This window comes from Bos grunniens, chromosome 10, assembly GCF_055505025.1.
Source record: "Bos grunniens cultivar Pamir isolate PY7600 chromosome 10, Bosgru_T2T1.0, whole genome shotgun sequence".
Lineage (NCBI taxonomy): Eukaryota > Metazoa > Chordata > Mammalia > Artiodactyla > Bovidae > Bos > Bos grunniens.
Window position 1 is genome coordinate 47,541,194 of NC_141174.1, and position 23,401 is coordinate 47,564,594.

Genomic DNA, 23,401 nt, shown 5'->3' on the forward strand with positions numbered 1-23,401 from the left:
AGTAGATCTGCACAAGGACTCTAAAATCAAATGTATGTATTTCTAATAAACAACTGAGGTGATCTTGATGTAGATAACCCATGGATCAGACTTAGAAAAGCACATGTCAGGGGCAGCTTTGCATATAGTCTCAGATTTCACTGCTTGTTGTGATTCTTTTAAGTTTTCTGCATAACTTATAATTCACAATTTCCTAAGGCATTTTTGCTATGGATTTTAAAAGCTATTTGTATAATAAATTTTGGTAGTTTGAATATAAACTCTGCCCCAGCTATTTCAGAAGGGTAAAAATGGCACACCTTTATCTGTGATGAAAGTAAACTCAAGTTATGCACACCTAGCCAGAATACTCAGGGCTATTCATTCCATGTATGATCACAATCCAGCTCATTAGAGAATCCAAGCAATCAGTCTCATTCAGAGTAATTTCTAGAGTCTTTCCCATTCACGACCAACATTTAAGTGACTTATTATATATCAGTAAAATTCAGTGGTGAAGAAGGCATTTTTGACAATGGTATTAAAAATTAATAGTGGATAAACCTTTGAAGTAGGTAGATAAAAGGTGTTAAACTTGGAAGTGGTCTAAGTAAGGGATGAATTGAACTCTACCATAGGCAAAATAAGAAAAATTAAGTAATGGGAAATACTGGCACCACTTAAAATGAATGCCCCATTTTTATTAGATCTTAAGATGTATAAGACTTAGGTCTTCAGTTACAAATGTGAATTTTCTATGTAGCAGTGACTTTTAAGCCTTTAATTAGATAAAAGGGTCATAAGCCCTGTGGATCAATAACTTAATTTGTCTTTATGCCTTAACAAACGAAATCCAACTCTGTTCTGCTTTTTTTTTTTTTAAAGGCTTATGAAAACTTTTATAGTCTTTATGTAATCATATACACTATTTCTGGTGCATGAATAAATACAGAAAACAGAAGCCGTTCTTTATATCACAATCAGCCAACACTTAGCCATCAATGATTACACAAATCCACAAGCAAACAAAAAAATCCACTTTCTTCATTTGGGTTATAAAAGCTAAAAATCCCTCTGCTACATTTAACAGTACCCAAGGGGGAGGGGGGAGAGAATTTATAATCACAGCCCTGAAGACAAAGGGACCAAGTCTCCCAGTCCTTCAAATTCTTTCTTGGTTAGAAGCTTCAACAACTGCATTACTCTTTCAGGAAACAGAAAAAAAAAAAAAAAATCAAAACAGGTTAAGACTCATTCTATAAGGTATTTAATAAGTCTGCACTGAAGAAAAACATTTTTGTCTTAAAAATATGCTAACCTTTTACAAGGAGGTTTGGTTTTCTTTTCTTCCTGCTGTGAACATGTACATATTTGAAAAAACGTATATAATGAATATTGCATGACATTCAATCTTTTCATGGTCTTCAAAATGAACTCACTTCTACTGTTTTAGGAATTATATGTACACTTACAATGTTTTCTACATTAAGGGAAAAAAAGCAAAGAGTGGCTCATAAAAAGTCATCCTTTAAACTCAAGGAACTCAAAAGTGAAAGCCTTTCTGTAGAAAGCCCTTACATCAGTGGAATGTTCTGGTAAGAAGAGAAGTCTCCTCTCTAAAGATATGGTTCAGTAGGAGGGACGAGGCCTAAAGGGGCTCAGCTCTCTAGTGTCACATCTGGAACTGGTCAGTGAGAACTAGATTTCCATCTGAGTCTTGAAGCAATCAACACCTCTGACCTCCTCTGTTCCTGCCTTAGCTCTTCTTTTTGGAATGGAAATCCTGCTTCACAAAATCTTATTTTCAAAGTCAGCATTAATAAAGAAGGCAAGGTGAGGGAGATTGGGAGGAAAATTGCCCAATCCCCAAGAAAAATCTGTGTGCCTTCTATTTTGCTTCAAAGGAGGAAGCAGTCCAGGGGCTGGACAGACTGGGAGCATGCATATACTGCAGAGGTGACTGTCCTGGAGCCCCAATGAATAGGTATTTAATGTTACTCTCATAGGGCTTCCCATGTGGCTCAGTGGTCAAGAATCTGCCTGCCAATGCAGGAGACACAAGAGACATGGGTTCAATCCCTGGGTCAGGAAGACCCCCCGGAGAAGGAAATGGCAACCCACTCCAGCATTCTTGCCTGGAGAATCCCATGGACAGAGGAGCCCAGTGGGCTACAGTCCATGGGGTGGCTAAGAGTTGGACACAACTGAGTGAGCACACTCTAAGGGTAGAACCAAAGTTACCCAAGTGAATGTTAAACATATTTCCTTTCCTAGGGATGTCATCTAGAAATATAAAGGACGTGGGACTCTCTCAGAGTCACTTTCTATTTTGCAAGAGTAAGATGAAGACAAGAAAGAAGAATGATATCCTGTCTTTGAAAGAAAAGAAAGAAGCTATTTAACTGAGTAATTTTTAACTTTAGAAGAGAGGTTGAGTGAGGTAGTCTCTCTTTTCAAGGTCTTAGTTTTCTGATTCTGTGACCTTCTGTGATCTTGTTGTTTAGCGGCTAAATTGTGTCTGACTCTGTGACCCCACAGACTGCAGCTCGCCGGGCTCCTCTGTCTTCCGCTGTCTCCTGGAGTTTGCACAAACTCATATCCATTGAGTGAGTGTGCCAGCCAACCATCTCACCCTCCGTTTCCTCTTCTCCTCCTGCCCTCAATCTTTCCCAGCATCAGGGTCTTTTCTGGTGTGTCAGCTTTTCACATCAGGTGGTATTGGAACTTCAGCTTCAGCATCAGTTCTTCCAATGAATATTCAGGGTTGGTTCCTTTAGGATTGACTGGTTTGATCTCCTTACAGTCCAAGGGACTTTCAAGAATCTTCTCTGTGACCTCGGGACCACTTTAAACTATGTCAAGCTCAGTTGCCTCATCTGTTAGGCTGTTTCCTCATGTATAAAATGCAGTAAATGTTTTTGTAGCCTTTCCAGTACTATTAAGACAGTGTGACTCAAGAACAAAGAAAGGAGGTACAGCAGTGTGGGTTGGTCTGTGAGCTCTTGGCTGTTAAGAAGTGAGCAAAAATGATACGCATTTACTTATGTGTTGATTTAAGCTTCTTTATCTCTTTCTCTTTTATCTTGTCTGTGGATAGTCTAGTTGATTTTACTCCAAACGCAGGATCCCGGGATCTAGTTGAATGCCTTTGTGCTGATAAATAATTGTAGAGTTCTCTGATGTGCTAACCAAGTTTCTTATACAGTTAACAGTTAATACATCTTCAGTCTTTCTTCTGTTTTATTTTCTTCCTCTTCTAAAAGGTGAAAGCCTCCATGAAATATTTTCACACCTTCTCTTTTTTTGTTTTTTACTTCCTATCACACCATGATCAGAGATTCACATCATTTTCCTTAAGTGTAATCAAATAAGAATTTAGCCTTCCAGAATTACTAAGATAAGCAATTTTACTGATGTCATTCAGGTTACCGTGTATCATGTTGGTGGTTTTCTATATTTGAGCAAGTAGAGTGGGAGTCTGTGAAGTGTTGGGAACTGCACTTTCTGGATTTCCTATTATGTCCATGTCTAGTTGTCCATCCTGCCCCAAATTGAGTGGAATTAAACCAACACTAATTGGGAGAAACAAATAAAGGGACTGCAGTCATATGAACTGTAGGGACTAACTAGAAACTTTAGTAAGAACTTTTGGGACATTGGATACTAATAATAAAACAGTATCAATTAATAAAACTCTATAAGTTAGGAGTTTGGGATTAACATTTACACAATGTTCTATATAAAGTAGATAAACAACAAGGAACTATTATATAACACAATTCAGTTCAGTTCAGTCACTCAGTCGTGTCCGACTCTTTGTGACCCCATGAATTGCAGCATGCCAGGCCTCCCTGTCCATCACCAACTCCCGGAATTTACCCAAACTCATGTCCATTGAGTCGGTAATGCCATCCAGCCATCTCATCCTCTGTTGTCCCCTTCTCTTCCTGCCCCCAGTCCCTCCCAGTATCAGGGTCTTTTCCAATGAGTCAACTCTTCACATGTGGTGGCCAAAGTATTAGAGTTTCCTCTTCAGCATCAGTCCTTCCAATGAACACCCAAGACTGATCTCCTTTAGGATGGACTGGTTGGATCTGCTTGGAGTCCAAGGGACCCTCAAGAGTCTTCTCAACACCACAGTTCAAAAGCATCACTTCTTTGGCACTCAGATTTCTTTATAGTCCAACTCTCACATCCATACATGACCACTGGAAAAACCATAACCTTGATTAGACGGACCTTTGTTGGCAAAGTAATATCTCTGCTTTTGAATATGCTATCTAGGTTAGTCATAACTTTCCTTCCAAGGAGTAAGCGTCTTTTAATTTCATGGCTGCAATCACCATCTGCAGTGATTTTGGAGACCCCAAAAAATAAAGTCTGACACTGTTACCACTGTTTCCCCATCTATTTCCCATAAAGTGATGGGACCAGATGCCATGATCTTCGTTTTCTGAATGTTGAGCTTTAAGCCAACTTTTTCACTCTCCTCTTTCACTCTCATCAAGAGGCTTTTTAGTTCTTCTTCACTTTCTGCCATAAGGGTGGTGTCATCTGCATATCTGAGGTTATTGGTATTTCTCCCAGCAATCTTGATTCCAGCTTGTGCTTCTTCCAGGGAACTATATTCAATGTCTTGTAATAACCTATAATGGAAAAAAATCTGAAAAAGCATAGATATCTATATTTGTATGTATATCTGTTGTTTAATATTAATCCCATGTACCTCAAACTAACAGAACATTGTAAATTAACTATACTTCACTAAACATGGTTTAAAAAAGAAAGCTCTAAAATGGAGGGGAGAACAATTGGCAATTAATTTAGAACCAAACCTTCTTTGTGCCTGTAGCTCTCAAACTGCAGATGAATGCTAAGCAGTTGTGAGAGTCTCAAGAACACAGGGCATGTGCAGGGATTTTACATAAGCATTGATAACTTTATTTTCTGAAAGTATTCATTCTCATTCAAGATAGAGAACTCAGAATAAAAATCAGCCCATTATTATTGGCGGGAAATAATGTTTGTCATCTGTGTCTATAAACTACATAACCAGGTCTTAGAGTTCAGAATATAAAGAGCAAACCAAAGCTATGTGTTTTAAATGTGATCTACGTGTTCTGTTTTCAGTAACAAAGAGATCAGAAATAAGTTAATCCTCAGTTTCTTCATCTCTGAAGTGAAGGTTTTAATGTTTGGCTTTGATATTTGAAAATCATTGAAGATCACCCAAATGAGAACTAACAGAGGCTGTTTATTCAGATCTTGCTAAAAGAGGGAAGGCAGCCAAAATCACTTTTATGTGGGAGAGACCCAAAGGCAGGCAGGAATGTGGAAAAGCTTTATAGTGAAAGGCAAGGAAAGTTTCAGGGCTAATATGACTGGAGTTTGTTGGCCTGAAGAAACTGGGAGTCACCTAACTAGAAGGAGGCTCAATTAAATGGCAAAAAATAGATTTTGTTTGTTAAGGCATAAAGATATAAATTAAGTTATTGATAAACAGGGTTCATGATCCCTGTGTCTAGTCAAAAAGTTTGAAAGTCATTGTTACATGGAAGCATTAATATTTATAACTAATGACCTAAGTCTCCTTATATATCTTAAGATCTAATATAAATGGGGTATCCATTTTAAGATGGTGCCAACACTTCCCATTACTTATTAAAAAAAAAAAAAAACTTTTTTGCCTATGGCAAAGTTTAGTTCATCACTTAGACCATTTGCAAGTTTAACACCTTTTATCAACCTACTTCAAAGGTTTTTCCACTATTAATTTTTAATGCCACTGTCAAAAATGCCTACTTCACCACGGAATTTTACTAATACATAGTAAGTCACTTAAATATTGGTTGTGAATGAGAGAGACTCTGGGAAGTTACTCTGAATGAGACTTAGTGCCTGGATTCTCTAATGAACTGGATTGTGATCCTACACAGAATGAATAGCCCTGACTATTCTGGCTACATCTACATCAACTTGAGTTTACTTTCATCACAGATAAAGATGTGTCATTTTTGCCTTTCTGGGATAGCTGGAGCAGAGTGTATATTCCTACTGCTATAATTTATTATATAAATAGATTTTAAAACCCACAACAAAAATGCCTTGTGCCAGTGTAAGTTAGAAGTGAATATAAAGCGTAAGGAGGCTGGGATCATTGACCAAGTCCTAACCATTCTGGGATGGCTATTGCAAAGTTGTGGTTTGACTTCCAGACTGGTTGCTATGGAGACTGTGGGTCAGATTTCTGTCATGTGTAGTCTTAAAGACCATATTCGGTCTTTAAGGCTGACAGCTTTGTTGTGAGGATTGACCATGGAATGAATTGGAAAGATGCCTCTGTTGCTGCTTTTGGAGGTGGTAGAAGTATGACAGTAAAGGAAAGTATGAGCTTTCCTGGTGGCTCAGTGGTAAAGAATCCACCTGCCAGTATTGGAGACTTGGGTTCGATCCCTGGGTTGGGAAGATCCCTTGGAGAAGGAAATGGCAAACCTACTCCATTATTATTACCTAGGAAATCCCATGGACAGAGGACCCTGGCAGGCTACAGTCCATGGGGTCACAAAGGAGTCCGACACAACTTACTGACTAAACAACAACAAAAATGCGGGGGAATAGTATCTGGGGGAGAGACGCAAGAAAGCTGCTCCACTCATGTAAAAAGCATTCCACCTGCTTTCCCTGGGCTATGGGAACTTTACCTAGAGTAATTGTGTCTAATCCTGCCTGAGTGTAGGCCAATATAAATGTTCTTCTTTCTGGATGATAAACTGTCCACACTGCATCACAGACATCTCAAAACCCTTGAACATCTGTAGCTTTATGTTCTGCTTCCAAAACCATTTTAAAAGTTCCAATTTTTCTAACCTGTCATCTACTAGAGCTAACATGTCCTTATCTCCAAAGTATGAGAAGATAAACAGACAACTCAGAGTCAGAGGAAATTGCAAACTTATTATATGAGAGCTATCTAGTTCATGTTTTAATATTATCAATAATTTGCCAGCCTTTTGTTATATTTTAAAGCTTATTTCTTTTTTTAATACTCAGGCTCACTACTATTTCATTTTCTTTTGTGTCCTTTTATCCACTCTGTCCTGATTTTCCTAATTCCTATCGTCTGTAAGCCTTGTTGCCAAAACTTTCAAGACATCACTTACCTGACTTGAACAAAAACCATCTTGATCTGTACACTAGTGCAGTCAGCCGCTGCATGCACACAGACTCTGTAAGCTCTTTGCAGAGATGTCACAACTTCATTATCTTACCTGAGGAATCTTTTCTTAGCTCTTCTCAACCTCCATTCTGGAGCCCTTTGGTCAGTTGTGTATGACTCTTTGCAGCCCCATGGACTGTAGCTGGAGCCCTTTATCTGATCTCTATTCCAGCCCCCATGACCTGAACACCTGGACACAAACCTCCTCCCGTATTCTGCTGCCCTTCCTTTCTCCTCCCTCTTCTTCCTAGATCTACTCCTCCATCGTCCCTCTCATTTCTCTTCTTCCTTCCTCCGGACCATAATACATATTTGTTTCAGAGCTCCAGCCATTCTTTTTTTTTTTTTTACTTCTTTTTTTTTTAATTTTATTTTATTTAACTTTACAATATTGTATTGGTTTTGCCATATATCAAAATGAATCTGCCACAGGTATACATGTGTTTCCCTTCCTGAACCCTCCTCCCTCCTGCCTCCCCATACCCTCCCTCTGGGTCGTCCCAGTGCACCAGCCCCAAGCATCCAGTATCATGCATCAAACCTGGACTAGCAACTCGTTTCATATATGATATTATACATATTTCAATGCCATTCTCCCAAATCATCCCACCCTCTCCCTCTCCCACAGAGTCCAAAAGACTGTTCTATACGTCAGTGTCTCTTTTGCTGTCTCAAATACAGGGTTATTGTTACCATCTTCCTAAATTCCATATATATGCATTAGTATACTGTATTGGTGTTTTTCTTTCTGGCTTACTTCACTCTGTATAATAGGCTCCAGTTTCATCCACCTCATTAGAACTGATTCAAATGTATTCTTTTTAATGGCTGAGTAATACTCCATTGTGTATATGTACCACTGCTTTCTTATCCATTCATCTGCTGATGGACATCTAGGTTGCTTCCATGTCCTGGCTATTATAAACAGTGCTGCGATGAACATTGGGGTACACGTGTCTCTTTCCCTTCTGGTTTCCTCAGTGTGTATGCCCAGCAGTGAGATTGCTGGATCATAAGGCAGTTCTATTTCCAATTTTTTAAGGAATCTCCACACTGTTCTCCATAGTGGCTGTACTAGTTTGCATTCCCACCAACAGTGTAAGAGGGTTCCCTTTTCTCCACACCCTCTCCAGCATTTATTGCTTGTAGACTTTTGAATCGCAGCCATTCTGACTGGCGTGAAATGGTCCTCATAGTGGTTTTGATTTGCATTTCTCTGATAATGAGTGATGTTGAGCATCTTTTCGTGTGTTTGTTAGCCATCTGTATGTCTTCTTTGGAGAAATGTCTATTTAGTTCTTTGGCCCATTTTTTGATTGGGTCATTTATTTTTCTGGAGTTGAGCTGTAGGAGTTGCTTGTATATTTTTGAGATTAGTTGTTTGTCTGTTGCTTCATTTGGCAGAAAGACCGAAATATAGATCAATGGAACAAAATAGAAAGCCCAGAGATAAATCCACGCACATATGGACACTTTATCTTTGACAAAGGAGGCAAGAATATACAATGGATTAAAAACAATCTCTTTAACAAGTGGTGCTGGGAAAACTGGTCAACCACTTATAAAAGAATGAAACTAGGGCACTTTCTAACACCATACACAAAAATAAACTCAAAATGGATTAAAGATCTCAACGTAAGACCAGAAACTATAAAACTCCTACAGGAGAACATAGGCAAAACACTCTCTGACATACATCACAGCAGCATCCTCTATGACCCACCTCCCAGAATATTGGAAATAAAAGCAAAAATAAACAAATGGGACCTAATTAAACTTAAAAGCTTCTGCACAACAAAGGAAACTATAAGCAAGGTGAAAAGACAGCCTTCAGAATGGGAGAAAATAATAGCAAATGAAGCAACAAACAGCCATTCTTGTCAAACACTTAAATCCCTTTCCGACTGCATGGCCCTCCAGTAGTAAATCCAGCACCGTTTCCTTGATTTCTGAATCCAGTCCTGGAGGGAACTCATGATGGTCCTAGATGCTCAAGGACCCACCCTCAACAGTGCTCCCAAGCTCCCTGGCAGGTCCATCTGGGTCCAACTCAAGGTCTGCTCTTGTTCCTTGCAAAAGCTGTTTCGAACTTTTGCTCCTTACTTCTCTTACCTCAAGATAAAAATTCCTTGCTCTCCTTCCTCATCATCAATGAGATTTACCTGGAAGACTCTATTGCCTGACCATGCTCTTCATTTATATTTGAGGGTAATCCTTCCACATTAACTCTGGATACCAGTTTCTCTCATTTCAGTAGGGGCCTCACTCCCCTATCTGCGCTTCTCTTTCATAAAGTGATATCCTTTTTTAGACTTTCTCTCCAAGGTTTTGCCTCTGGCTGTGTAGTCTCCTCTCTTGTTCTCTTTGAGTAATCTTGTTTACTCCATAGTTTTAGCTACCACACACATCCTGGAAGTCCTCAAGCTGTGTCAGTAGTTCAGGGTGCTTCCTAAACTACTGATTGGTTTACCTGATTACCTTCTGGATAGTTCCATTGACTTCTCCCTCCCTCTCTTTTTCCTCACCATTTATATAATGAATTATATTTATTTTACTTAACTATTTCATAAGTATTTTCATAAGCCTATCAATTTTATTTATTGGCTATTTCATAAGTATAATATTATTAAACTTCCTGCTACTGCCAAATCATTTTTTAAAAACACAACTGTAATTATGCATTCTCATGTTTAAAATCATATAATAGTCCTCATCAAATTTAGTATAAATGCAAATTCCTTGGTATGAAAAAAAGGTCCTTCAGTATTTGACACTTGCATCTCTCTAGCCTTTCTTTTCCCAAAGTATACTCAGAGGAACACTTTTTCTGTGGATGGTTTTACAAGATGGAACGTGGGGAATAGGAGAGGGGTGAAGGGCTCTATCGAGTTCAAATGCATTTGAGAGAGTAATGTTCAGTTGATAACTTTCAGACTATTGATTCTCAACTGGTGCTGATTCTCAAAAGCGCCAGATTTTCTTGAGACTTCATTATATATGCAAAGTCTTAAGCTTCACCCTGGACCTGCTGAACCAGGAACTCTGGGCGTAGAGCCTACCAGTCTGTGTTAGCACACCTGCCCAGTGATGCTAAGAAACACTAAGGTTTGGAAACCACTGTCTTAGAGATGTGTATTAACATCTTACTACAAGAAGTCTGGAAATAAGTCATTTGTTTAAGCAAACATTTCCTCAATTTGAGCATGGACCGTGTGTGTGTGTGTGTGTGTGTGTGTGTGTGTGTGTGTGTGTATAAGATACTCATTAATATGCTTAGAGAAACTTGTCAAAAACCTGAAGCCTTACATTACTAGTAATTCTCTATTTAGCTTTGTGTGCTTTTGTATTTAAATATCCTATCCTTGCATCATTTTACTAAAATCTTCCCCCAACCCTTGTCTGGCCAACTCCTTAGAAGAGATATTTCAAAATATGCTTATAGAACCGATACATGGGATGGCACAGAAATACTTCATAGCAACCTTAGAAGTGTTGCTTCCTCCTGCTACTGTTATTTCAATTTTTTTTTTCATGTAATGGTTCTCTCTGTTTATCGATCTCTTCTTAATGGAGTATCTTCATATTTTCTTCTTTGATATTGTGAAGTATAAAGTACATCTTATCAGCTTGTCTGTACAAGCTTCTTGTATTGGAATATCCTTTATCAACATAACAACTAGAAGCTTTTCTCAGTTGATCCTACACCCTGGTAACTTTCTACTTTTAAAAAATTATCTCCCCATTATGCTCTCATAGTCTTTCTTTCACATATCTTTCCTCAATTATCCATTAACAAGATAATTTTTAGTCACTATAAAACTAATGGCAATGTTAAAATTGACATACTAAGTCATAGTTTTATAAACCTATTATATTTTATTTGTCTAGGTTAAATTATGTATTATACCTGTATACAATATAAATATGTATTTTAAATATTTTTCTTATAAATAGTAATTAATAGAGGTTTTAGTAAGTAATTAATGTACTTATTACTAGCTTTCAGAATTTCCACTGCCATTATATTTTTTCTAACCATAATTTCAAACGCTCTAGTAAAATTCTCAAATAGTAATAAAGTGTTCCATGGTGGCTTAGTGGAAGAATCCACTGGCCAATGCAAGAGATGTGGGTTTGATCCCTGGGTCGGGAAGATCCCCTGGAGGAGGAAATGGCAGCCTACTCCAGTGTTCCTGCCTGGGAAATCACATGGGCAGTGTAGCCTGGCAGAACACAGTCCATGAGGCCACAAAGAGCCGGACATGACTTAGCAACTAAACAGCAACTTAGCACAACTGAATTCCTCAGCAATCAAGTGAGTATCCTATGTATTGGGTTGGTCAAAAGGTTTGTTTGCGTTTTTCCACAAGACATAAGAATGTTTTGGCCAACCAAACACATGGTTGTACTCCATCCTTTTAAACATGCAATCTATTAAAATACACTGCTACTGCTAAGTCACTTCAGTCGTGTCCGACTCTGTATGACCCCATAGTTGACAGCCCACCAGGCTCCCCTGTCCCTGGGATTCTCTAGGCAAGAACACTGGAGTGGGTTGCCATTTCCTTGTCCAATGCATGAAAGTGAAAGTGAAGTCACTCAGTCGTGTCCAACTCCTAGCGACCCCATGGACTGCAGCCCACCAGGCTCCTCCGTTCGTGGGATTTTCCAGGCAAGAGTACTGGAGTGGGGTGCCATCCCCTTATAAAGCGTGGTTTGTGATACCAATATGTGATACATAAAAACTAATGACAGTATCCTTTGGTTTATTCTGATGCATCATATAGAATTTTATGCAAAATAATGTTACCAGCTATAATCCTTTAGTGGTATTAAAAAAGGAATGGAAGTATGCTTTGTGACAGTTAAGGGACTTTGGAATTTGAGAACATCTGGTTCTCAGGGCCAGATGCATAAGGTTTATTAAGATCCTTTGAAGACTACTTTTAGTTCATTCTCGCAATTTGAAGTAATATGTGCTAACCACTAGTCTTTTGACTAATCTCAGTCTTCAGCTTTTAATATGTTACATTTTGAGCTTAAATGTAAATGAACAGCACTTGGAAGTACCCTAGGAAAATTTAAGTCCCTGAAGGTACATTATAGTCTTTGTATGAGGTCTGGAACAACACAGGGTTATATTTAACTTCAGTGAGAACAATAATAGTGTGATGACTCATCTAAATCTGGTTACATATGTTGGGCATCATTAGAAGATATGCATATAGTCATTCAGCAGAGGGTGCCTGATCTTTGGAAAAGACACAGTAGTTGAGTAAGACAAATGATTCTTGTTTAGTTGCTAAGTCATGTCCGACTCTTTTGTGACCCCAGGGACAGTAGCCTGCCAGGCTGCTCTGTCATGGGATTTTCCAGGCAAGAATCCTGGAATGGGTCGCCATTTCCTTCTCCAGGGTATCTTCCTGACCCAGGGATTAAATCCACATCTCTTGCATTACAAGTGAATACTTTACCACTGAGCCGTCAGGGAAGCCAAATGATTGGACCAAATAAAATCTAATCCACCTTTTGTATGAGAGACCATGAATTTCCCGAGCTACCAATTGGAGTTTTCAAATATCCTGGACCTACAAGCTTATAAATAGTTCAGCAAAAATAGTCAAGGAAGCCATATGCTTCCCACTTATATACTTGAGTGAAAATTGTCTCCATCTTCATCTTTTTTTCCTAATTTTAAAAAGTAAATGTAAAAGAAGTGCTGTAAGAAAAATACCCAATGAAACAAAACAACCAGAATAATTTACCTGTACGTTTGAAAGAATTGCATGTGTTGAGTATGAAGTTTATATGTGAAACATTCAAGAGTATTATACTATTTTGATCTCACTGTAAATTTAGATCATTCAGACGACACTCCTTCTAGAGGTGACAGTGGAGAATTCATTCAGTGTGATAAATTAAGCATTCCAATATGATTTAAATATACCTATATGCATATAAAAAAACTTACAAAGTTAGAGTTAACTTAGATGTATTTGTGAGTGGAATGAGAGAGTTCTAGTCCATTCATGTAACTTTATATCTGTAGAATTTATCAGTACTGACTTTGTAACCAGCCTTTCTTGAGTTCTGCCCACATAAAACAGTGTGACTTTTGAAAAAATACTTAGGCAGGACAAATTTTAAACACACACCAATGTACACACAGAATTCAAACTTTGGCCTTGGAAGAAGTCACATAAAAGGGATAAACTCTATAATAATAATTCCTAAGATCATAAACTGCAATAGAGGAAGATAAACCTCCATCCCAGAACCAAAGCGTTTGGAAATCCAAGCCTGGCCGTTGTGACTTTACCCTGTGGGATGCTGTTCAATGAAGGGAGAAAACCTGAATGTACTAACTTTGGCTCACGTGATCTGAGAGTTGTTCATAGCTCTCTTTATCTGATCCTCCTGTTTGACAGTGATTTCTAACTAAAGTCATGCCCTTTAACCTTTTATTTTGCATGTTGCCTGACCTTCTGAGCAGAGTAAGAAACAGGACATTCCTCGGGAAGATCAGGGACCAACCACCAAGAATTTGGATTTTTGGCCCCAGCTTATTACACTGATGGTCACTATTATTGATGAGGATAAAACTGCCTACACTCCTGTCCTGAATCAGTAAGTACATTTTTTTTGTTAATAAATGGATTTTATGCAGCTAAAATTAAGGAAACATAAACTATTTGAAGTACAGCTTATACTCTCATGACAATGACAGACTTGTCCAAAATTAAGCTATAGAAAGAAGTATTTTCTACTTTCATCAATAAACATCAATTCAGTGATAGTATGAATTTTTAGTTTCAACCCCATCGAGTGTGATTATTTCAATATGGAAACAAATATGTCCCCCACATTTATTTTTATTTGATGTAGAAAAATTTCCTCTTTCTACTGTCTTAGAAAAACGCCCTCTTTCTACTGTCTTAGAAAAATGCCATCCCCCCCAATGTTAAAGAGCTCGTATTAAACATATTCCATTGTGACTTTTTAATCATAAGGATTTGGCCCCAAACGTATACTTTCAAAATAGTTGTGTTTGCTGGATTTAACAAATTTAATGCATTATTTAAGAGAACAAGCCCATTATCTCAAATAACCTAAGCTTATGCTATCATGCATAGAATTTATAAATTCTATGCAGGTGAATTAAGGCAGGTAGGGTGACTGCAGCCATGAAATTAAGATGCTTGCTCCTTGGAGGAAAGTTATGACCAACCTAGACAGCATATTAAAAAGCAGAGACCTAACTTTGTCAACAAAGGTCTGTCTAGTCAAGGCTATGTTTTTTCCAGTAGTCATGTATGGATGTCAGAGTTGGACTACAGAGAAAGATGAGTGCAGAAGAATTGATGTTTTTAAACTGTGGTGTTGGAGAAGACTCTTGAGGATCCCTTGGACTGCAAGGAGATCCAACCAGTCCATCCTAAAGGAGATCAGTCCTGGGTATTCATTGGAAGTACTGATGTTGAAGCTGAAACTCCCATAATTTGTCCACCTGATGCAAAGAGCTGACTCTTTGGAAAAGACCCTGATGCTGGGAAAGATTGAGGGCAGGAGGAGACAGGGATGACAGAGGACAAGATGGTATCGGTAACTCAATGGACTTGGGTTTGGGTGGACTCTAGGAGTTGGTTGATGGACAGGGAGGCCTGGCGTGCTGCGGTTCATGGAGTCGCACAGAGTCGGACACGATTGAGTGACTGAACTGGAACTGGAAAGGTAGTAAAGCAGATGAATTAAAATTCATGGCTATTCTAGAAGAGTCTGAAATGAACAACTTACCAAAATTCCACTAGCTATGAGACCTTGGGCAAATTATCTAATTTCCTTGGGTCTGCTGCTGCTAAGTCACTTCAGTCATGTCCGACTCCATGCGACCCCATAGACAGGAGCCCACCAGGCTCCCCTGTCCCTGGGACTCTCCAGGCAAGAACTCTGGAATGGGTTTCCATTTCCTTCTCCAATGCATGAAAGTGAAAAGTGAAAGTCAAGTCACTCAGTCATGTCCGACTCTTCGCGACCCCATGGACTGCAGCCTACCAGGCTCCTCCGCCCATGGGATTTTCCAGGCAAGAGTACTGGAATGGGGTGCCATTGAAGTTTCCTCATATATAAAATAAAGGCATATTATTACATAATATCCAAGACCCAGTCCACCTTTAATGTTGCGCCTTTAGGATTTATTTCACACCCACACACTGAGAGCTATACAACCCAAAATAACAGCTGACTCTGCCAACCAGGCATTTGCAGACTGCTTAATGAAGAGAGTATTTTGACTTATTGGTCATACCTGAAATGATGTAGGAATAGCAGAAATAGACAAACCATGAAGTACATTCAGGCTTAATATGGAAAACTGGTTTTATTGTTTCTTATTTTCTATACTGGTCAGATCAGATCAGATCAGTCACTCAGTCGTGTCTGACTCTTTGCAACCCCATGAATCGCAGCACGCCTGGCCTCCCTGTCCATGACCAACTCCCGGAGTTCACTGAGACTCACGTCCATCGAGTCAGTGATGCCATCCAGCCATCTCATCCTCTGTAGTCCCCTTCTCCTCCTGCCCCCAATCCCTCCCAGCATCAGAGTCTTTTCCAATGAGTCAACTCTTCGCATGAGGTGGCCAAAGTACTGGAGTTTCAGCTTTAGCATCATTCCTTCCAAAGAAATCCCAGGGCTGATCTCCTTCAGAATGGACTGGTTGGATCTCCAAGACAGGGTCAAAAAGCTTGTGTGTGATCCAATTGAAATTCTAGTTATAGAAGAAATACATGTAAATACTCTAATTTTTATCCTTTTATGTTTCTTTACCACCAATATTCACCTGCCCCAAATTTCTTCTAAATGTGGAGAAAGTGGTTCTCTCTGGTGTGCAGGGATAGCATCATCAGGTTTGCTTTTACACTTTTGTTTTCCCTTTTTCCCTTATATCCACCTTTTCTGCCTGATGCCAGAGTGTATCATGATGAGCATCTGTAGAGACTTTGCTCTTTTATTTCTTCTGATAGCTCAGTACTAGATCTGCTCTTTTAGCATATAACATCCTCATTTCATCTTGGATGGCTTTGAGCTGTTTTCTCATTTATTCTTTGGACTTTTCTTGAAGAAAGAGTAGATTTCCTCAAGGTAAGGAGATTAATAACTTGTTTCAAGACTGTGCCTTTGGGCTGGGGTAGGCCACTTGATAAATGACCATGGAATGAAGACAAATATCTGCTGAGAAATGCTAATTAAAAGTTATTTGAAAGAATTTATTTTTAATCAAAATTTTTTTTACATTTACCAAATATCATAAATTAGAATATATTAAAAGATACATTATAAAATCATGGAATCAAAGTTTCCCAGAGTCATCTTTAATCATATACCATTGAAAATATGCAAAGATTTTTAGTTCCTTTTTTGTTACAATATTAAAGGAAGTAGAGGGAATATATTTACTTATGCAAAAAATAAATTTTAAATTATGGGCTACATTGAGTCTTCCAAGTATAAAAACAAGCCATGACACAAGGAAAGATATGTCTTTGCTTTTTATTTATTAATAGTGTCAGAGTTTAGAGTCACTTTTTTTTCTATGAAAACCTAGCTCGAATAAACCTGAATATCATCTCTTAGGAATCTGTATTTTATGATTATATTTACTCAGATTTTGATAATTTTCTAAAGATGTTTTGCTTACTAAGGTTCCTTAAGGAATCAAAATTCCAAATCATTCCAAAATTCCTTAAGGCGTTAGTTTCTCATATCATTAAGTCTCTGTTTTAGGTGAACTCACTTGGATAGCGAGGTGTGACCTTAGTGGCTGATGTTTGTTGTTGTTATGAAGTCACTCAGTCATGTCCGACTCTTTGCAACCCCATGAACTGCAGCACTCCAGGGTTCCCTGTCCTTCACTGTCTCCTGGAATCTGCTCAAACTCATGTCCATTGAGTCGGCCAATGTTTGCAGTTGTCTAATTTGATGAGATTTCCATTGATGCATGTTTCTTTATTTGCACATGTATCTTCACATTTGTTGCTGTTCAGTCTCCCAGGCATGTCTGACTCTTTGCAACCCCATAGACTGCAGCATGCCAGGCCTCTCTGTCCCTTACCATTTCCTGAAGTTTGCCCAAGTTCATTTCCATTGCATTGGTGATGCCATCCAGCTATCTCATTCTCTGATGCCCTCTTCTCCTTCTGCCCTCGATGTTTCTCAGCATGAGGGGCTTTTTAGTGGGTCATCTGTTCTCATCAGATGACCAAAATACTGGGTTTCAGCTTCAGCATCAGTCCTTCCAACAAGTATTCAGGCTTGATTTCCCTTAAGATGGACTGGTTCAATCTCCTTGCTGTCTAATTGACTTTCAGGATCTTCTCCAGCACCATAGTTCGAAGGCATCAATTCCTTGGCATTTCACCTTCTTTAAAGTCCAGCTCTCACAACTGTATGTGACCACTGGGAAGACCATAGCCTTGATTATATGGATCTTTGTCAGCAGAGTAATGTCTTTGCTTTTCAATACACTGTTTGTCATACGTAGCTTTCCTGCCAAGAAGAAAGTGTCTTCTGATTTCATGGCTGCAGTTACCATCTGCAGTGACTTTAGAGCCCAAGAAGAGGAAACCTGTCACTACTTCCACCTTTTACCCCTCTATTTTCCATAAAGTAATGGGGCCAGATGCTATGGTCTTAGGTTTTTTTTTTTTTTTTTTTTTTTTTAATATTTAGCTTTAAGCTGGCTCTTTCACTCTCCTCCTTCACCCTCATCAAGAAGCTCTTTAGTTTCTCTTCACTTTCTGCCATTAGAGTGGTATCAGCATCATATCTGAGGTTATTGATGTATCTCCTGCCTATCTTGATTCCAGCTTGTAACTCATCCAACCCAGCATTTCTCATGATGTGCTCAGCATATAGATTAAACAAACAGGGTGACAACAAACAACCCTGTCTTACTCCTTTTTCAGTCTTGAACCAATCAGTTGTTCCTTACAGGGTTCTGACTGTTGCTTCTTGGCCCGCATACAGGGTTCTCAGGAGACAGGCAAGATGGTCTGGTATCCACATCTCTTTAGGAGCTTTCCACAGTTTATTATGATCCATGCAGTCAAAGGCTTTGATATGTAGTCAATGAAACAGAGATAGATGTTTTTCTGGAATTCCTCAGCTTTCTCTGTGATCCAGCAAATATTGACAATTTGATCTCTGGTTCCTCTTCCTTTTCTAAATCCAGCTTGGACATCTGGAAGCTCTTGGTTAGCATAATGCTGAAGCTTAGGATGCGGAATTTTAAGCATGACCTTACTAACATGCGAGATGAGGTCAATCATTCAATGGTTATCACATTTTAGTAGTACCCTTCTTAGGAACTGAGATGAGGATTGACCTTTTCCAGTCCTGTGGCCACTGCTAGGTCTTCCATATTGCTGACATATTGAATGTAGCACCTTGATGGCATCATCCTTTGTGGTTCTGAATAGTTCTACTGGAATTCTGTCACATCCACTAGCTTTATTAACAGCAGTGCTTCCTAAGGCCCACTTGATTTTGTTCTCCAGAATGTCTGGCTCTGGGTGGCTGACCATACCATCCTAGCAGTCTGGTTCTTTGGATCTTTTTTGCACAGTTTTTCTGTGTATTTCCATCTCTTCTTGATCTCTTCAGCATCTACTAGGTCTCTACCATTTTTGTCCTTTCTTGTGCCCGTCTTTGGGCAAAATGTTCTCTTGATATCTCCAATTTTCTAGAAGAGATCTCTAGTCTGTCCCCTTCTGTGGTTTTCTTGTTTTATACACTGTTCATTTTAGAAGCCCTTCTTGTCTCTCCATGCTGTTCTTTGGAAATCTGCATTTAGTTGGATATACCGTTCCCTTTCTCCCTTGCTTTTCACTTCTCTTCTTTCTTTTGCTGTTTTGGAGAAGACTCTTGAGAGTCTCTTGGACTGCAAGGAGATCCAACCAGTCCATTCTGAAGGAGATCAGCCCTGGGATTTCTTTGGAAGGAATGATGCTAAGGCTGAAACTCCAGTACTTTGGCCACTTCATGCAAAGCGTTGACTCATTGGAAAAGACTCTGATGCTGGGAGAGATTGGGGGCAGGAGGAGAAGGGGACGACAGAGGATGAGATGGCTGGATGGCATCACTGACTCGATGGACGTGAGTCTGAGTGAACTCCGGGAGTTGGTGATGGACAGGGAGGCCTGGCATGCTGCAGTTCATGGGGTCACAAAGAGTTGGACACGACTGAGCGACTGAACTGAACTGAAGCCCTCCTCAGGTAACCACTTTACCTTCTTACTTTTCTTTTTCTTTGGTTTTGTTCACTGCCTCCTGTACAACATTACAGACCTCTGTCCATAGTTCTCCAGGTACTCTGTCTACCAGATCTAATCCCTTGAATCTATTCATTACCTCCACTGCATATTCATAGGGAATTTGATTCAAGTTGTACCTGGCTGGCCTCATGGTTTTCCCTGCTTTCTTTGGTTTAAACTCAATTTTGCTATGAGAAGCTGATGATCTGAGCCACAGTCAGCTCCAGGTATTGTTTTTGCTGACTGTATACAGCTTCTCCATCTTTGGCTACAAAGAATGTGATCAGTGTGGTTTTGGTATTGATTATTTGCTGATGTCCATGTGTAAAGTCATCTCTTGTGTTGTTGAAAAAGGGGATTTGCTATGGCGAGTGCATTCTCATGGCAGAATTCAGTTAACCTTTGCTGTGCTTCATTTTGTTCCCAAAGGCCAAACTTGCCTGTTACTCCAGATATCTCTTTTTTTTAATATCTCTTGACTTCCCGCTTTTGCATTCCAATCCCCAGTGATAAATAGACCATCTTTTTTTTTTTTTTGGTGTTAATTCTAGGAGATTTTCTAGGTCTTCATGGAACTGATCAACTTCAGTTTCTTAGGCATCGGTGGTAGGGGCATGTTCTTGGATTATTGTGACGTTGAATGGCTTCACATAAATCTTCACATTTAGGAATCACTAGTTATCTTATTGGGTAGAAAAGCACAGTGTTTCACAAGGTAGAAAGTCCAGATGACTGACATTAGGATCAAATAGGCTGCTAGATGTGTATGCAGATTCTGAGCCCCACCCCAAATCTATGGAGTTAAAATGTGAATTTGGCCCAGAAGTCTGCATTATTAATAAAATACTCCTTGTGTGTTTTATATACATCAAAGTATAAAAGCACAGGCCAATTTATGAAGAAAACATGTCTGGCTTAAACAAGTTTTGTTTTTATTTTGAACTTTATAGCAAGAGAATGAATGATTTAAAAATACAGGCCTATTTTTATATTTTTCAATATAATTTAGGGTTATGGATATAATTCATTAATGAAGTACTCAGGGTTATTATGAATAAAAACATTGCAGGCTTTTGCTTATTCTAATTTGATACTAATTTATAATCATATAATGTAAACATACAGGGAGAGATTTGTTTACTTTGTACACTAGTATGTATTCAGGCATATATATTAGTGACTGAGTGAATAAATTGAAGGAAATCTCAGTGTCTGTTCTCTTCATTCCTACTCTACTGATTAATTAAGGTACTATTTTTTGAGGAATACTTATTCACCTTTTCAAAATTATTTTTTACGAAGTAGTTTTCCAGATGCCTATAGAAGTCTCACTATTCTATTGAAACTGAAAACTATTAAGCAGAGTATTTTTAGAACTTCAGGTGTGGATCTCTCCCTTTTAAACAAATGTATTGAGGTATCACTTCAGTCACTCAGTCATGTCCAATTCTTTGCAACCCCATGGACTGCAGCATACCAGGCTTCCCTGTCCATCAAAAACTCCCAAAGCTTACTCCAGTTCAAGTCCATAGAGTTGGTGATACCATCCAACCATCTCATCCTCTGTCATCCCCTCTCCTCCCACCTTTAACCTTTCTCAGCATCAGGGTCTTTTCTAATGAGTCAGTTCTTTGCATCAGATAGCCAACGTATTGGAGTTTCAGCTGCAGCATCAGTCCTTCCAATGAATATTCAGGACTGATTTCCTTTAAGATGGACTGGTTGGATCTCCTTGGAGTCCGAGGGACTCTCAAGAGTCTTCTCCAACACCACAGTTCAAAAGCATCAATTCTTTGGTGCCCAGCTTTCTTTATAGTCCAACTCTCACATCCATACATGACTACTGGAAAAACCATAGCTTTGACTAGACAGAACTTTGTTCTAGCAGAGACAAAGTAATGTCTCTGCTTTTTAATATGCTGTCTAGATTGGTCATAACTTTCCTTCCGAAGAGCAAGTGTCTTTTAATTTCATGGTTGCAGTCACCATCTGCAGTGATTTTGGAGCCCCAAAAAACAAAGTCTGTCACTGTTTCCATTGTTTGCCCATCTGTTTGCTATGAAGTGATGGGACTGGCTGCCATGATCTTGGTTTTCTGAATGTTGAGTTTTAAGCCAACTTTTCACTCTCCTCTTTCACTTTCATCCGGAGGCTCTTTAGTTCTTCACTTTCTGCCATAGGGTGGTGTCATCTGCATGTCTGAGGTTATTGATATTTCTCCTGGCAATCTTCATTCCAGCCTGTGCTTCATCCAGCCCATCATTTCTCATGATGTATTCTGCATATAAGTTATACAAGCAGGGTGACAATATATAGCCTTGATGTACTCCTTTCCCAATTTGGAACCAGTCTGTTGTTCCATGTCCAGTTCTAACTGTTGCTTCTTGACCTGCATACAGATTGCTCAGGAGGCAGGTCAGGTGGTCTGGTATTCCCATCTCTTTAAGAATTTTCCACTGTTTATTGTGACCTACACAGTCAAAGGCTTTGGCGTAGTCAATAAGCAGAAGTAGATGTTTTTTTGGAACTCTCTTGGTTTTTCGATGATCCAACAGATGTTGGCAATTTGACCTCAGGTTCCTCTGCCTTTTTTAAATGCAGCTTGAATATCTGGAAGTTCACAGTTTGCATACTGTTGAAGCCTGGCTTGGAGAATTTTGAGCATTACTTTGCTAGTGTGAGAGATGAGTGCAATTGTGTGGTAGTTTGATCATTCTTTGACATTGCCTTTCTTTAGGATTGGTATGAAAACAGACCTTTTCCAGTTCCATGGCCACTGCGGAGTTTTCCAAATTTGCTGGCATATTGAGTGCAGAACTTTCACAGCATCATCTTTTAGGATTTGAAATAGCTCAACTGGGATTCCATCACCTCCACTAGCTTTGTTCATAGTTCAGTATTCTTGCTTTGTGAACCCCATAAACAGTATGAACAGTATTGAGGTATAACTGAATACAATAAAACTTTATACACACAATGTGTTTAGTTTTGAAATATGAACCATCACCACAATCAAGACAATAAACATATTCATAATTTCTGTGTGTCTTTTGTAACCTATCCCAGGCAACCAATGGTCTGCCTTCTAATACTACAAATTAGTTTGAAAATTGTGTCCTTGTGTGAAATGAATAATATATTAAATACATCCCTTTGTTTAGTTGCTTTCACTAGTTACTATTTTGAGATTCATCCGGGTGTTTGTGGGTATCGGTACTTCATCTCTTCTTATTTCTAAGTGATATTCCACTGTATAGATACACCACAAAATGTTTATTCACTCATCTGTTAGGATTAGGCTTAAGGTCAAGGTGAACATTTGGATTTTTTTTCAAGATTAGGTTTCTGTGAATATTTGTTTATAAAATTTTAGGTAGAATTTTTATTTTCCTTGGATCATGTAATATGTACATATTACATGTACATTGTAATGTGTACATGTATTTTGCCAAATACTTTCCAAAGTGTTTATACATTGCCAAACCTAGTGCAATTGGACATTTTACTCTTAGCTATTCAACTAGGTGTATAGTGATACTTCCTTATGGTTTTATTTACCACTTTCCTGAGAACTGATATTGACCATCTTTCATGTGCGTATTTGCAATCCATATATCTTCTTTGGTGAAATGTCTGTTCAAATCCTTTTGCCATTTCCAAATTGGAATGTTTATCTTCTTATTAACCAGTTGTAATGGTTAAGATCTACTGTTAGATATGAAGGTTGCAATATTTTCTGCTATTTTGTGACTTTCTTTAACATTTTTTACATTTCTTTAGCAATCTTTAAAAAAAATTGATAAAGTAGTTCAATTTGTTGACTATCATCTTTACGATTTGTTTTTTTGTGTGTTTAAGAAATCTTTGCATCCACCACATTCAAGTTGCAACACCA

General features: G+C 38.7%; 1 protein-coding gene across 10 annotated transcripts in view; it reads left to right on the forward strand.

Annotated features, from left to right (window-relative positions):
- The window catches only part of UNC13C (unc-13 homolog C), an 839,460-nt gene that overhangs the window by 612,723 nt on the left and 203,336 nt on the right, over nucleotides 1-23,401 (forward strand). For all 10 annotated transcript variants that reach the window (XM_086321016.1, XM_086321021.1, XM_086321015.1 and 7 more), the window contains one exon: nucleotides 13,689-13,822. In XM_086321016.1, coding sequence (XP_086177142.1) covers nucleotides 13,689-13,822 — 134 coding nt within the window. The remainder of the gene's footprint in view (nucleotides 1-13,688; nucleotides 13,823-23,401) is intronic.